Raw genomic sequence first — 14,154 nt, 5'->3', positions numbered from 1 at the left:
AATGTTTCTCTAAGTCCACATATTCACGGAGGATCAAAGCTTGAAATAAACATCAGGGATCTTGAATGAACGTTTTCCACAGATCCCCGTAGAGATAGAGAACTTGGTGGATTCGCATCAAAACTGCATGATATTGATTAACGGGGGAGGGGGAAGGATTCGGGGGTTTGTACACCCCACCCCCAGCAGGCGAGCGCGATCGATTAAATAAGATTAATTGATTAATCAATTGCAAGAAATAAAGATGAAAACTTCTTCCTCAAGATCCAGTATTTTTATTTAAAAAGGGAAAAGAAACTCACACACATAAACAAACAAATCTAAATCCATACAAATAACAAACTGGTAAGTAACAGGTTGAGCCCCCGGTGATCGGCGTCATAAATAATATAGTTGAGCGTCTTGGCTATAGAAGTGTTAAGAAATATCTTGAGAGGCAGTAGAGCTATGTTCCAAACTCGACCATGGCCGTACGCAGCTGCCCGGGGAAAGGAGTTTTTACAACCCTTTTTTTTTTTCCTTGGACTCCGATGTGAAATGGGCAAATCATTTTGAACCCCCCGCCCCTAAAAAAAAAAAAAAAAAAAAAAAAAAAAAAAAAAAATAATAATAATAATAATAATAATAATAATGACAATAATAATGACAATAATAATAATAATAATAATAATAATAATAATAATAATAATAATAATAATAATAATAATAATAATAATAATAATAATGATAATAATAATAAAACACGCAACTATCCTACAGTCTATTTTTTCCCTATCCGCTAATCTCATTTCTTGTTATCCTTATATACAGGGAGCTTAATTATCGTGATCCATTCACTGCCGTTTACATAGGCCCACTTACTATCATGCATTTTTGTCATTGCCAATGAGCCCCATCGGCACCTCCTTGGACTATAAAATAGACCCATTGCCTGTAATATTAGGCCTATACATAAGTGAAGACGACCAGACTAACTGCAGGTGGTAGAATAGGCCTATCGTGCTGCCTAAAGACCGACAATGATTAACTATTCGCACTTTCCATTAGTATTAATTTTCACACTTTTTTGGTTGAAAATTTCCCAAATATTTCACCATACTATGTACGTCTGCTCCACATCGCCGAATTTCAATTCTATAAAGATTCAAAAGCTCCCTCGTATGGGAGGGGGCATACCCCCTCCTTCAACTCATTCCCCAAGTGCGCTAAGATCAATCAGATGCAGAAGGCCCTAATTAATGAGAACATAACTCAACTCAACACTCCCCCGATCACTGAATATTTATTTTCTTATTCTTTCGAAATTTCCAAAATCAGGGCACCCAAAATATGCAACAGATCGGTGAAATTCCCATAAATGAACATGCATAGGCTCCCTCGTGTATGAGTCATATCCTGCACCCACCCACCCCCCCCCCCCTTGTTGCGAAAAAAAAAAATCATGAAAAAGATGCAGCATTTACTTTGTTTGGTGCTTTTTTAATTGCAACTTTTTTAGATAATAATATCGTATTGTATAACCGACTTGGATCGTTTCATTTAAGGGGAACACAAACCCAAAGAGCAACGTGGATTGAGTAAAAGCAGCAAAAATTAGTAGAACACAGCAGTAAAAGTTTGAGGAAAAATTGGACAATATTGATGCAAAAGTTATGAATTTTCAAAGTTTTGGTGTTGGAACCTCTGGATGAGGAGACTACTAGAGGTTATGACGTACTCTCTAAATTCCTTATTGGAATGAGGGACAAATCAAAAATAAGATTGAAAATCTGAATCTAATAGACTTATAAGTCAATTTATTTTCTAAATCTAATTTTAGATTTGTCCCTAATCACAATCCCATAGATGGGTTTCCAATCTAAGAAATTAGAGAGTAAGTGTGGACAACAATATAATGAAAATAATAAAGAAAATTCCACTGACAAAAATTAACTTCTTTAACATCATGAAAGAGCACTTGCCTAACCGCTTTCAGCAGGCGACAAATCTTATTGCTACCCTCAACATAGTCATGTCAGTATCAAGTTGATGGAATATGTAACTTTCATGAAAAATGAGGGTTTTTTTGAGGAATTCTCTTTATGTTTTATTGTTGTCCACACTTGACTCCATAACCTCTAATAGTCTCCCGATCCAGCGGTTCCAACACCAAAATTCTAAAAATTCATAACGTTTACATCGATTGTCCAATTTTCCTCAAACGTTCACTAATAGAAATAATTATGTTCTACTAATGTTGCTGCTTTCACTCAATCCACATTTTTCTTTGGGTTTGGGTTTCCTTTTAATTCTAAAAATGCAGAAGATCCCTCATGGAGAGGGGTATCCTCCTCTCTACGCACACACACGCACACACACCTCTCCAATATGGGTCGCTGCGCAGGGCCGTACTGCACACATTTTTTCATGGGGGTGCGTTTTTATATTTCTGGTTCCACTTCCGGGTTTCATCAGCTACTAAGCAACACTTCCGGATCTCTGACAAACAAACACACACACACACACACACACAAAGCATGACTAACCAACGTATATATCGCCATTGTACTTTTTTGACTGAAAATGTCCCAAACATTCCATTAAAGGTGTGTGCCAAAGTTCGTTGAATTTTGATAAGTACATTCAAAAGCCCCATCGCGTGGGAGGGGATACTTCTTCCCTTGCACACAGTCCCAACTCTCGCCTGTTCCCCCGATTTTGAAAATAATTCTTTTTTTGCACCCCACAAGAACATTTCTGCGGATACGGCCATTATGACGAAAGTCTCTTGCACTCTTTCACATTCATAATACCAGAAAGTGGTCAACCTGAAAGAGGTGATTGGCATCTACGTTCACGCAACACGAATCCACGATGCTGAACTTGGTATAGATATACAGTACATAATAGATGATAGAACTATAATATCACTGAATATAAAGACACTAATTGAGATAATCCTCGAGAGTTTTCTTCATGGCTGATTCATACGCAAAAAAAAAAAAAAATGATAATAATAGTATCAATTAAAGATTTAGAAATGTGCATGTGTAAGGGAGCACTTTTTTTTTTCCAATTTTGACGCCCCCTCCCCCTATAAATAAAAGTTTATATTATTATGTTGCGGACCTGATTGTGAGACAACGAAATGACTGTTAATGTTTTACGTTATTCGATGTTTCCTCGGTATTCCATGAATTCCATTCGACCTTATTCATCATCAGTCTTACATAAACACCTGAGAGAATAATGTGTAATTCATATAATTTGATACTTTAACCAGATGGCTTCATTTGGAAAATTATAACTGTTTGATAAATCAAAAATGTGTACAGATATCCAATTTTTGTATGCACGAACTTTTTCGCATTAATAAAAAAAAAGAGCAACTTAAGTTTTTGTTTTGTTTTGGGTTTTTTTCTGGACGTAATTGCATAATCCACTGTTTTTGCTTTATATATCTTATTTTAATTTCCTATCTAAATTCTTTTTTGCAACCTTCTGTTGCAAAAGTTCCCTTCTCCTTCCCATGCAGATGCGCTTCCCGTTCTATCGTTCATGCATGAATGGATGTTTCTCTGTTCCCGGAAAGGCATTATGACCATTGCGTACTCAACCGTCGAGGTCTTTTTGGAAAGCATTTTCGGTTCATAGAATCCATGTAATTTTATCATTTTTGGGCATCAAAATGGCGCTTACAGACAACGTATATAGCAGCTGCTATATTATCTCGTATTAACCCGCAGTGCAGTAAAGGCACACATGCACAGTAATATTGGATTCAGATTATACAGATGCTCCAGCCTATACAACGAGACCACTATTACTGTGTAATGTGTATTGTTAAACATAATTATAACTACATGTACTCAGTATCTTATTTCATACTAAGGATTGGGACTTCGTTTTCGCGCTGTTGTTTTTCTCTCTTGGAGTGCTGGCGCGTTGGAGCTTGATTTAGATCATCTCTTGTTTGATCATTCTAGGTTATGACTACTTACCTGACTTCCTGCTATAACGAGAGAGAGGGGAAAAATGTATAGGGAAAATCCAGACACTTCGTTTTGTATGTCACTTGGAGGTAGGCCTACTGTATCGCCTTCAATTAACCATCTGTAGGTTAAAGGACAAGTCCACCTTCAGCGTGGATTGAGTGAATGCAACGATATTAGTAGAACACATCAGAGAAAGTTTGGGGGAAATCGGACAATCCGTTCAAGAGTTATGAATTTTTAAAGTATCTGCACAGTCACTGCTGGATGAGAAGACCACCACAGTGTATGATGTCATAATTATGCGTAAAACGATATAAAGAAAATAAAAAGAGAATTTCACAAAACTTCACTTTCTGAATAAAGTGCACATTTCTTCGAATTGTTACTGACATATGTTAAGGGTAATATTATTCCCCCTACCTTCTGAAAGAGAAAAGTCATGTGTTCTTTTGTTATGTGAGAAAAGTGAAAATATGTTGAATTTTCTTCATTCTTTCTTTATCGTTGTACACAATATGTGACATCACAAGCTATAGTAGTCTTCTCATCCAGCCTTGAGCGAGGAGAAACTTAAAAAAATTCATAACTTTTGAACGGATTGTCTGATTTTCCTCAAACTTTCACTGATGCGTTCCACTTATATTGCTGCATTATCTCAATCCACATGTATATGAAGGTGAACTTGTCCTTTAATTATTCAAAGTGTATCATCAGAATTTACATACCCCACAGTCCACCGCCAACCAGATGAATTAAGTCAAAACAAAGAAGAACAAGGAAGAAACAGATGAAGAGACACTAGCACGTACTATAAGAGAAAGAGAAAGAGGAAGAGAGGGGGGGGGGGGAGAGGCTGGTTGTAGACTTTGAAGGGGTGTTCTGTATAATCATGCCGCATATTCTTTAGCAACTTGGCAATTTTTGGCTTCGCATCCTTGTTTGCACTGTAGCTGGGCATGTGGCGGGGATTTCCCTTCTTCTGCCGTTCGCATAAATATGGCGGTTTAATTATACATGTACTTTATACATGCATTATGCTTCGAATCTCTTAAGCCTCGTGTGCTTGTCACACGTGTTCCTTCTTTCCCGCGCAATATATATGCATGTACAGTGTACTTGCTTTGCCCTAGGGGTGACACGTATACTAAAACGCTTTACTGACTTTCATTGAGCAAGTAGATGGTGCCCATTTCCATTCATTGTTATCTTTAATGTCTGTGTTTTCATCTGAGAACGTGAATGTACATGGCGTATGTACCTGTTTGTTGCTGGGTTTTTTTTTTTTTTTTTTCTCCTCCGTTTCTTGGTGTGATTAAATAAGAAGTAGTAGGCATGCCAATGTGTGTATCATTCAATGAGAAATGATTCTACACCTCATGGTTGGACAGCATGTGTTGTATATTTCCCTTTGTACAATATGTAGCACACGCTCTTTTCTTTCATTTCCTCTATCATCTGCAGCAATTCAGCATATTAAATATGTATGAACAGAGACACAGTGCAATTTCAATCACACATCATACCACACAGGCACTCAAACACAGAAACATCAAACTGCCATAATTGAGGACAACTTTTTGCACAACTCAAGAATTGTACAAATAAATACAGTTACTACACCAGAGATACATTTTCAACTCATCATTCATGTTTTATTAAGGTCTCAATCAACAAAGAGACAATGTATGTCCCACAAATAAAAGATCATGAGGTTGATGATGAAATTTTATTGAAAATAACTAAGGGTAGTATGTTCAATGTATGTAATTATCTCTATAACATGAAGGGTAATTTTGGGATAACTCTTTAAAAATAATGTGTCACTTCTTCACTGAATGAAACAAACTTGAACTTCTGTGCAGGTGTTACATGAGAAGAGAATTTCGTATTTACAAATACTCTGCTTTACAACTTGAAGTTCCTACTTCACAAATTTTCTCAAATTTTGGTAACTTCAACAAGGATATCTCTTGATTTGTACTGTACACGCACAGTATATGCAAACCTAGGTTTTCACGTAAAGCATATCAACACTACAAGAGCACGACACATCACTCTTGTAATGCCACAAATCAATATAAAATGTGCTTTTCTGTCATGCTGCTCAAAAATTCTTCCCTATCACTCGGACAGATGCAACTTTACGAAACGCGGAAAAAAAGTTTATTGTCACGTTTTTCCTACTTCTTTTAAGTAAACAGTTTCTTTTTCTTTTCATTTTTGCTTGCTACTTGGGTTATTTCAGTTGGAAGGGAATCTTCCCATTTCCTACAGCAACAAAGAGAAAACATACAAATTAATTCAACACACATCATGAAAAATATATCTTCTAATCATGACACATCAAGCATTTCATTTCTAATTTTCCATTATAACTGCAGACAGACAGACTTCTCCTGTGCTGAGCGCTAAGATCCACTATGTTCTCTTTCAGGTAGAAATGTATTGTCTGACTTAATCTTGTAACAGATTTGTCAAATATACACATACATTAAAGAAAAATAATGGTGAGAAGATTGATGCTGCCTGCCTTTGCAGTAAGCGGCTGGGGAGGTGGTAGACTAGAGTAAGTTAAAATACTGGTACACTGTATATTCAAAACATATACTTATATATATTCATCTGCATGATAAGCATCATACAATGTAATAGAGTCAGTTTGAATACAATTCCGGTTTGCTCTGAAATTCACTCCTGATGGCATATCGGCAAATATATACATGAAGTATTTACATATATACAATTCTCACCAAACATCTGTTTGGAAACTTATTTACAGTGAGTGTCATCATTGTTGCCTTTGGTTCAGTTTGCCACACCTGATGTCTTCCGTGTGTCACTGTCTTTGAACAGTAAGACGAAATATATATATATATATATATATATATATATATATATTTACAAAAACTGTGAAAAATGCTTTGAAATAAAAAAAAAAAAAAGAGAGAGAAAATAATGTGATAACTACATCCCATTTGCTCATAAGCAGTGCTTTTGGTGCCTGTTACAAAAAAAAAAAAAAATATGTATGTGTGTGTGTGTGTTTTTTTTTTTAAACAGGTTAAACCCTTCTTGCAAAACTATTTTGCTCTGTCACTAACTAACTCACAGTAACTAGGCTAACTGTACCATCCAGACTTCCCACTATACACACAATCTTTGTGAGCAACAGAGACTTGATGTCGATTGCAAGGATGGACTATATCATGTTTGAGACACTTGCCCTGCGTCACTCTGATGCTGCACACTTTAATACATACACTTGAAAGCAGACTCTTTCAACCTGTCTTCCAACAATCCTCTGTGTACATGTGGCTTTGCTTTACAATGCTCTCAGCATTGCATCGATGCCTACGCGTGCATGGCTTCTACAGCCTTGGAAGCTACACAGATGCCTGCCAGCAGCACCATTTCGTCAGTATTCCCTTGACCATTTCACTGTTTAGTGTCATTAGTAGGCAAGGTTTGTGTAATCAGGCTGTTGCTGCGGCTCCATCATCAACATCAGCTCAGCATTGTCCGTCAGATCGTAGGCACACTGCCCTTCAAAGTTCTGGACTTGCGTGTCGGCGCCTGCTCCGAGCAGCAAGTATGTGATGTTCTCGTGGCCCCGCCCTGCTGCCAGATGCAGGGGTGTGCAGCGGTCAAAGGTAACAGCATCAACATTTGCCTTCAAGTTTGCGATCAGTTCCTGGACGAGATTGAACTCGTTCATCTCTACAGCATAGTGCAGTGCAGTGCGACCACTCTTTCCATCTGGTTCATTCACATCGGCACCAAGCGCTGCGAGGTACTGGAGGAGACGCACATTGTTCATCAAAGTTGCCAAGTGGATGCATGTCAGACCTGTTGGAAGCAACACAGAAAAATTGAAAACATCTTCAGAATCATACAAGTATCTTGAAAGATCAAAAGGGAAATAAAACATGAATAATAAAATCAATAAATTTGATATCGATCATGATAGTGAAATATCAAGAAAAACAGAAATTATGATTAAAGCAATACAATGGTGCAAAACAGGACAAAACAAATCATCACCATCACATTATTGTGTAAGTCATGAAAAATCAGATACAAAATAGAAATGGGGAATCTTTTTTTCAGAAAAGAAATGATGTGATAATTAGTCATATTCAACATCCTTCTTTCCCCGAACAACCAGTCAATGAACTGGAATGCAACTGTCCCAGCCAGTGCCAGTTACATACGTTTGGGGAATCCCCACATGCAAATACTTGCTACACACGCCCACAATTGGCATGCCATATATGGCATGATGCTGAATTATTCATCACCTCATGTGCAGCCTGATATTTGCTTACAAAGGTTAGTGGCGTGTGCAGTGCACTGGTCCAAAGTGCAACCCCACCTACCATATCCCTATACATACACTGTATTGCAAAATCATGCCTGTCATTGGGGCATCTCACAGCATTTTATTGGGTTTTTTATTTTTTTATTTCACGTGACAATGTCAATCTAGACAAAAGGATTTCTGTGTAATGAAAATTACAGCACAATGTGAAAGCCTGCAAATTCGGACAATTAGCCATTTTTTTTTTTTTTTTTGTTTTCTTTCCTCAAGCACAATATGAAAAAGACTCTGAATTTGCAACCTCTTTCAATATACTGCACTTGACACTGCAACAAGATTGCTACCAAACAAAAACTTCTCAACAATATATCCACAAACAATCATATTTACCGTCATAATTTTTCAGTCTGAATTGCTGCGTGAGATTTGGATGCTCTCTGTGCATCCCTCTTCTCAGAGTGTTCTTGACCTCAACGGGGTTGACCCTGGTCGTCAGAGCCTGGACACACTCCGTGTTCCTACGCTGGCAAGCCAGATGGAGAGCTGTGTTGCCATGAGGATCCTGGATGTCAAGTGACGCACCTGCCACAACTAATGCCCTGCACACTTTGGGTTGATCTGTCATGACGCTCAGCATCAATGGAGTCTGTTGTTAACACAGAGATATGAAAATAAAACAATCATTATGAAAGACAAATCTGCTCATGTAATATTTGCCACTAATCAAAGTTCACTGCATTCATTCCTCTACACAAACTAAATCATCATACTGTATTTCAAGTTGCAAGAAACTTAAGTAACAATTGAATATACATTAATCATGCAGGGCATATTTCAAGCTTTGTCAAATTCTGTACACATTCACACCTTTTTGGCACTTGACACATAAAAGTGTATCTCTTAATAGCTGCCTCTATGATTACTACCACAACTAAAAGATAACAGTGGAAATGATGAGGTACAAATGTAGCTTACCTGCCCCAGACAATTCCTCAAGTTGAATAACGATGGATCTGTTGTGTACCTGATGAACTTCTGAGCAACGTCAGGACTCTCATGGATAATTGCCTGGGCAAGAGGCCTGCAATACAAAAGTAGGAAAGCTATTACTATGGTGATCATTTTAATACCGATCCAACAACATAATCACAATGTACAGAGGGACTATATTTGATTTGTTGACTGAACTTTGACAGTAATCTGATTTGAGTTTTTTATTTCAATCTATGCAAGACTCATTTCTTACTGTTCACTTTATCACTATTCAAACAAAATGAAAAAAAGGATATTAGGCTCTATTTTTACAGAAAAGAATGCTACAAAATTAAATAGAGCATGAAATGCAATGGTTCAATACACAGAAACGATGCTCTTCTATGGTTTTTAAGTTCTACTCCTTGAGAGACCTATATTACCAAACAAACTTCAACGTCTGTCTGACTTTGAGAGATGTTCTAGTCATTCTACTAACAAGTTTGTGGTTGTTGGAACATGATGAACTCAAAACACTCTGTGCAAGGGGTTTACAGAGCCAGACTGGAAAGCAGAACATCCAACATTCGAAGAATTTGAAACAGGCCAAATGCAAAACTTGCCATTTCAAAATATCTCTAACAAAGTTGTTCAATTGAGTGAGAAAATCACTTACGTATCTCCCTCTTCATCTTGGTCATAGGCATCATGGGTCAATACGATGTCATCATCAAGTTCCTCAGCGGCTCTTTTCTGAGGTCTCGCTGATAGCCTTTCCCTTCCTTCACAGTCTATGATTTGACTCAAATTGGCATTACCCTTGAGTAATGGCTGTCCCAAACTTGACTGATTGTGATGGTCGATACACAGTCCTTGTAATCTCTCCGACACGTCTCCTGATCTGGCCAGTGCACTTGCAAAAGAACTGCAACATTCAGAGCCATATGCTGAATCAACTCTCTCTTCTGAGTCCATGAAGATTTTTGTTATGCCTGGTTTTACACTTGGAGCATGGCGAGCATGGACCTGCCTATTCCATGCTGTCACAGCAGCAGGAGGCTCTGCGCAATCCTTCACTGTATTGGAGTCTAACGAGAATCCTTCCATTGTGGTGTCACTGACACTGCAGCTCAGCAGAATCAATGCAGATGCAGTTAAGACTCTGGTCTCTACTACGCCCTAAATTTTACTAGAATTGAATTCTAGTTGTGATTGATGTCAGCAACAATTTCAATATCCAACAGTGTTAGACTGTTACAAAAGAAAATTCCCCTTACTGCCTGCTTTGATGCAACGACTTCAGAACCTTCTTCTGGAGAACTGCAATTATCCAGGCTGGGAAGGAGATCGTCGCATGAAGAGGTGTTACACAAGTCAAGCGGCTCTGCTTCGCAACGTTGAACAATAGCTACAATCCACAGAACCACGTACACGTACCGCCCGTATACTGCCTACACTGCACTGTATTGTACACTCACAGAGCCTTCTTCCAGCGCAGCAGCAGTCCACCACGTCAGTTTGAATTCTTCTTTTGGAGCAGTTTTACAAAATGGAACGACACAATATATTCAATAATTTATGCAGACACGTTCTATAATTACCGAGTGACCATATGACACATCTACAGAAGATGTGTCTTCGATAATCCGTAATTTGAAGCAAATGTCTGGTCGTCTAGGAAATGTTGGGTTATAAGGAACAAAACGGGGATTTCCAGCTGAAGTTCGGAATGTGGATTGGCTATTCAAGTCACATGATTAAATCTGGCCAATCATAGGCTTTTGATTCGGGGATTCCCCTTTTTGACAATGCCGTTGTGGCGTGGCAAGCCGAGTTTTTGCATAGTCGAGTGCTTTTGGGGTTTTTTTTGGTAGACATGGAACTTTCAAGCTGTTTCTCGATACGCGATACATTACACCACCGGAAAAAAAAAAAAAAAAAAAAGAACTGTTCGCACTGGCTAGTGAGTATCAACTCCACGACTTGAAATCATCAGTGCTTTGTTGATAATTTCCCACCGGGTAGATTGTACTACTTCAGTGGTGTAGCTTTTTCGATTCGCGTTTTCTTTTTCTTTTCTTGTTATCTCAAGGAGCTAAGGGGCGAAAGTGAGCTCGTGAAGTCACATTGCATTGCAGCTTTAATAGCATTTTTATGGATATTTTGATTAGAAATCTGACATACTTTACGAAAGCTGCAAAATTCAAGATGTATCATTAATCTTTGTTTTTGCCTACTATGCAAATATTCATGGGTCACGATAACTCGCTAGTCACACATTTAGCAGTTAATACAAATGTTCATTATTTCTTGTTTTGTTTTGTTTTGTTTTGTTTTTGATAGACGCGACTTTTGCATTTCGAAGTTTTGAATGCCTTCAAATAATTCTTCACCATGGTATTGCTTCAAAGGACTTACGAATTAAGTCACAAAATATTAATTAGAAACTGATTTGTATGTGCTGGAGCAGAGTCGGAGTTCTGCATGAAATTTAAAAAAAAAAAATTCACACAGTCATGTAAACGTAAGAATTTAAAGATTTTTTTAATAATCCTTGGCACAGAATATGATATCATTTTTAAGACTTCACCATTGGAGGGTAAGACATCTTCTTGGCGATAACTGATGTTCATGCTCCATGGTATTTCCTGCTTTATTAAAAATAGGATGTATCAAAGACTTTCCCTACTTTTCCAGAAATCATCTGACGAGGTACGATAATAAGGGCAACGATATACACACAATATACGCACATATCTGGCTAAATACGCCATATGACAGAGTTGAGTGATGGAAGAAATATTCTACGTATTTTGGTCTTTTCTTTTTAAATGATAAAGTTTCAAAAGCCGTGATATAATCTTACCGAGCATTGCACATGCAGCATGGCTTGTTTGAGAAGACAAGGTTTTCATTAAAACTATCTTGGGAATTATTCTTTCAGATGCATAAGTGGTGCTTTTTAAAGGAGAGAGTTAACTAAATATAGCGTGGGGGAAGGTTACTAGTACCTTATGCGTCTTTAAGTGCACTTTGTAATACCAATAACATTATGGGATGAGGTCCTGAGAGGGTTTACTTTCACAAAGATATTTTTGATAAATTCAGTCCATGAATTATGTGAATTTCGACTTTGTGAATGCGTATGACGTATAATGTGCGTACATAACATACATCCAATCATGAATGAGCGTGACACCGGGGCACGTGAAGGTAGGCCTATTTTTGCACTTGTTTTAGTCCATGATATACCGTAAACCATCGCAATCTTAAAAGAGAAATGGAACCAAATGTACGCGTGGATTGAGTGAATATAACAATACTATTAGAGCACTTTTAGTGAAGATCGTACAAAATCGGACATTCCGATTAAAATTTATGCATTTTTTTTTTTAAGTTTCGGTGATGCCATCGCTTGATAAGAATATTTCCATACAGGTAATGATGTTACGTTTGTACAACGATGTGAAGAAACTCAGTAAAGGAATTACACATTTCATTTTTTTTTTTAATTCCATCGACTTGTTACATTATACTAACGGGATAATGTCATTCTCCCTTCTTTCTAAATGAGAAGTCAAGTGCTGTTTCATTATGCTATAGAAAAGTGAAAATATGTCGAATTTTCTTTTATTTTTGTATTGTTTTACACCGTCTCTTTTGTTAATTGTAAAGCGCCTCGTAACATTTTTTAATCTTAAGAGCTATATAAATTTTCCACATCATTACTATTATTATCATTACATATGGCGTCGCAAAATTTCATCTTACCCAGGAGCAATTTCCGTTGTTCAGTATACCTGTTACTTTTTTATACCCCTCTACCAGTTGAATTGCATGATATTGCGCAATCAAAATACACTTAATTCCAACCATGTTCTGATGTCTATTAGGGAATTCTTTGACATGACAAGTGTAATCATAGATTTCCTGTGTATGTTGTCAAAGAAATTATCATGCCTATTTTGATAAGGCATGATTCATCCATTTTAACAATTGCGTTGCATCATGCTAATAGCGTTCATCAATGATTCGCCTTAGAACTCTTGCCATATATCACACATGTACTTTGATCTTATGAAATGTCTGCACTCACTTCACCATGCATTATAGCAAATACGAATTTGAACAAACGAAAAAACATGCACAAAAGTGTACGCAATCGTTCCATTGTTATTGTATTTCATATCACGCAAACTTTCGACAAGATACAAGAAAGAAGAGCAACAAAAGTCATTACTGCTCATAATGTACTACAAAATTATACGATTAGGGTGTAGAATGGGATCTCAACTATAAATCTAATTTCAATACAAGTATTGCAGTGTGGTGAAAAAGTGCCCAACTCCCGCAAATCTTGACAATAGAGGAGTAAACGTAGATACGAACGGAACTGCAATGATTACACAAACACACACTCACACGATATGATGTAACTCAGCACGTTCTAAAAATTCCAGTGACATTATGTGTAAACAAAGGGGTAGGCTACTAAGTATACGTAGGCCTATAGGTGAGCCCATATTAACGGGATAGTACCTCCTTTGTCTGTTATTGTCTGAAATCACCAGGTTGCCGGTAGCAATTAAGGAGGTATCGATAATCTCCTCGCTGGCAGTATAAAGCCTCGGGACAGGTAACCGTGAATTCGAGATGTTATGACAATGCTATAATGAAGTATGCACACCCCCCCCCCCTCCCAATCAAATAATTCAGTGGCATAAATATCAAAGGAAAATAAAAGCTGGTTTATGCTTGTCGTGACTGGCAATTTGTAGGCATAAAACAGCAGACCAATCCACGAAGTCATCGCCTGATATAGATGGCGCAGGATTGTTCGGGGGTTTTGTTTTGTGTCTTTGCTTGTTTCTTTTTAATCTCGTTGTAGAA

At 37.5% G+C, this 14,154-nt stretch overlaps 1 protein-coding gene across 1 annotated transcript; it reads right to left on the bottom strand.

Annotated features, from left to right (window-relative positions):
* Positions 1-6,889: 6,889 nt before the first annotated feature.
* Positions 6,890-10,455, bottom strand: LOC140231497 (NF-kappa-B inhibitor epsilon-like). The gene is made up of 4 exons (XM_072311634.1): positions 9,941-10,455; positions 9,268-9,373; positions 8,683-8,938; positions 6,890-7,820 (listed from the first exon to the last, which is right to left on the bottom strand). Exons 1-4 carry the CDS (start codon positions 10,369-10,371, stop codon positions 7,426-7,428), a joined length of 1,188 nt encoding a protein of 395 aa, XP_072167735.1. The 5' UTR covers positions 10,372-10,455; the 3' UTR covers positions 6,890-7,425.
* Positions 10,456-14,154: the final 3,699 nt, after the last annotated feature.

This window comes from Diadema setosum, chromosome 1, assembly GCF_964275005.1.
Source record: "Diadema setosum chromosome 1, eeDiaSeto1, whole genome shotgun sequence".
Classification (NCBI taxonomy): domain Eukaryota; kingdom Metazoa; phylum Echinodermata; class Echinoidea; order Diadematoida; family Diadematidae; genus Diadema; species Diadema setosum.
This window is presented reverse-complemented; position numbering and strand designations above follow the sequence as displayed.

Bases quoted from the DNA above. Each gene is read 5' to 3' on its own strand.
- LOC140231497 (XM_072311634.1), bottom strand. From the start codon at position 10,371: ATGGAAGGATTCTCGTTAGACTCCAATACAGTGAAGGATTGCGCAGAG. The intron at 9,374-9,940 runs GTAAGTGATTTT...TTTGTATTGCAG, and splicing joins CAAGATGAAGAGGGAGATAC to GCCTCTTGCCCAGGCAATTA. The intron at 7,821-8,682 runs GTAAATATGATT...TGCTTCCAACAG, and splicing joins CAGACTGAAAAATTATGACG to GTCTGACATGCATCCACTTG.